The 2,775-nt window shown below is 47.6% G+C and overlaps 1 protein-coding gene across 1 annotated transcript in view; it reads right to left on the bottom strand.

Annotated features, from left to right (window-relative positions):
- LOC107307494 (pre-mRNA-splicing factor ATP-dependent RNA helicase DHX16-like) overlaps window positions 1-2,775 on the bottom strand; it is a gene marked incomplete at its 3' end in the record, with an annotated part of 31,893 nt that overhangs the window by 24,751 nt on the left and 4,367 nt on the right. The window contains 1 exon segment of the mRNA XM_015851000.1: window positions 326-521. Coding sequence (XP_015706486.1) covers window positions 326-521 — 196 coding nt within the window.

Genomic DNA, 2,775 nt, shown 5'->3' with positions numbered 1-2,775 from the left:
TCCCATCTATAAGACCCAAGGACCCCATAATCCCATCTATAAGACCCAAGAACCCCATAATCCCATCTATAAGACCCATAATCCCACCCAAGAACCCCATAATCTCATCTATAAGACCCATAATCCCACCCAAGGACCCCATAATCCCATCTATAAGACCCATGGACCCCATAATCCCATCTATAAGACCCATGGACCCCATAATCCCATCTATAAGACCCAAGGACCCCATAATCCCATCTATAAGACCCATGGACCCCATAATCCCATCTATAAGACCCAAGGACCCCATAATCCCATCTATAAGACCCATAGACCCCATAACCCCATCTATAAGACCCATAGACCCCCAGACCCCCCCCAGCACCTTGGCGTCGGGTCGGGTGAGGACGTTGCGGGTGCGATGGCGGTCGCGGCGTCGCAGACGTTCAGCGAATGCGTCACGTTCTTCCAGGTCCCGAAGCCGTTCCCGCTCCGACGCTTCCCATTCTGCTTCTGGTTCTTCTGATGGATCCTCAGCTCTATGGGGTCATTTCAAGGGAGGTAAAAATGACCCATAAGGAACCAACACAAAGATATTGATCCTATAGGAACCTACTGATCTCGTAGGAACCCATTGATCCCATAGGAACCCATTGATCCCGTAGGAACCTACTGATCCCATAGGAACCCATTGATCCTGTAGGAAACTACTGATCCCATAGGAACCCATTGATCCCGTAGGAACTCATTGATCCCATAGGAAACTACTGATCCCATAGGAACCCATTGATCCCGTAGGAACCCATTGATCCCGTAAGAACCCATTGATCCCATAGGAACCTACTGATCCCATAGGAACCTACTGATCCCATAGGAACCCATTGATCCCGTAGGAACCCATTGATCCCGTAGGAACCCATTGATCCCATAGGAACCCATTGATCCCATAGGAACCCATTGATCCTATAGGAAACTACTGATCCTATAGGAACCCATTGATCCCGTAGGAACCCATTGATCCCGTAGGAACCCATTGATCCTGTAGGAACCTACTGATCCCATAGGAACCCATTGATCCTGTAGGAACCTACTGATCCCGTAGGAACCCATTGATCCTATAGGAACCTACTGATCCTATAGGAACCCATTGATCCCGTAGGAACCCATTGATCCCATAGGAACCCATTGATCCCGTAGGAACCCATTGATCCCATAGGAACCCATTGATTCTGTAGGAACCTACTGATCCCATAGGAACCCATTGATCCTGTAGGAACCTACTGATCCCATAGGAACCCATTGATCCTATAGGAACCTACTGATCCTATAGGAACCCATTGATCCCGTAGGAACCCATTGATCCCATAGGAAACTACTGATCCCATAGGAACCTACTGATCCCATAGGAACCCATTGATCCTGTAGGAACCTACTGATCCCATAGGAACCCATTGATCCCATATAGGAACCCATTGATCCTATAGGAACTCATTGATCCTATAGGAACCTACTGATCCCATAGGAACCCATTGATCCCGTAGGAACCCATTGATCCCATAGGAACCCATTGATCCCATAGGAACCCACTGATCCCATAGGAACCCATTGATCATATAGGAACCTACTGATCCCATAGGAACCCATTGATCCCGTAGGAACCCATTGATCCCATAGGAACCCATTGATCCCATAGGAAACTACTGATCCTATAGGAACCCATTGATCCCATAGGAACCTACTGATCCCATAGGAACCCATTGATCCCATAGGAAACTACTGATCCCATAGGAACCTACTGATCCCGTAGGAACCCATTGATCCCGTAGGAACCCATTGATCCTATATAGGAACCTACTGATCCCATAGGAACCCATTGATCCCGTAGGAACCCATTGATCCTATAGGAACCCATTGATCCCGTAGGAACCTACTGATCCCACAGGAACCCATTGATCCCGTAGGAACCCATTGATCCTATAGGAACCCACTGATCCCATAGGAACCCATTGATCCCATAGGAACCCATTGATCCCATAGGAAACTACTGATCCTATAGGAACCTACTGATCCCATAGGAACCCATTGATCCCGTAGGAACCCATTGATCCCATAGGAACCTACTGATCCCGTAGGAACCCATTGATCCCGTAGGAAACTACTGATCCCATAGGAACTCATTGATCCTATAGGAACCTACTGATCCCGTAGGAAACTACTGATCCCATAGGAACTCATTGATCCCATAGGAACCCACTGATCCCGTAGGAAACTACTGATCCCATAGGAACCCATTGATCCCGTAGGAACCCATTGATCCTATAGGAACCTACTGATCCCGTAGGAACCCATTGATCCCATAGGAAACTACTGATCCCATAGGAACCTACTGATCCCATAGGAACCCATTGATCCCATAGGAACCCATTGATCCTATAGGAACCTACTGATCCCATAGGAACCCATTCATCCCGTAGGAACCCATTGATCCTATAGGAACCTACTGATCCCATAGGAACCCATTGATCCCATAGGAACCCATTGATCCTATAGGAACTCATTGATCCCATAGGAACCCATTGATCCTGTAAGAGCACGAGAGGAACCCAATATCCCAATAGGAACCCAATAACCTACAGGAGACCAAGAGAAACCCTATTGGGACTCCTATACTAAAAGGAGAGCTCTAATAACCCAAAAGAACCCCAAAAAAAACCTAATAATCAACAGGAAACCAATGGGACCCCAATGACCAACAGGATCCCAACAACCAACATGAGCCCAACGGGACCCCAA

The sequence above is a fragment of the Coturnix japonica genome, unplaced genomic scaffold (genome assembly GCF_001577835.2).
Source record: "Coturnix japonica isolate 7356 unplaced genomic scaffold, Coturnix japonica 2.1 chrUnrandom626, whole genome shotgun sequence".
Classification (NCBI taxonomy): domain Eukaryota; kingdom Metazoa; phylum Chordata; class Aves; order Galliformes; family Phasianidae; genus Coturnix; species Coturnix japonica.
This window is presented reverse-complemented; position numbering and strand designations above follow the sequence as displayed.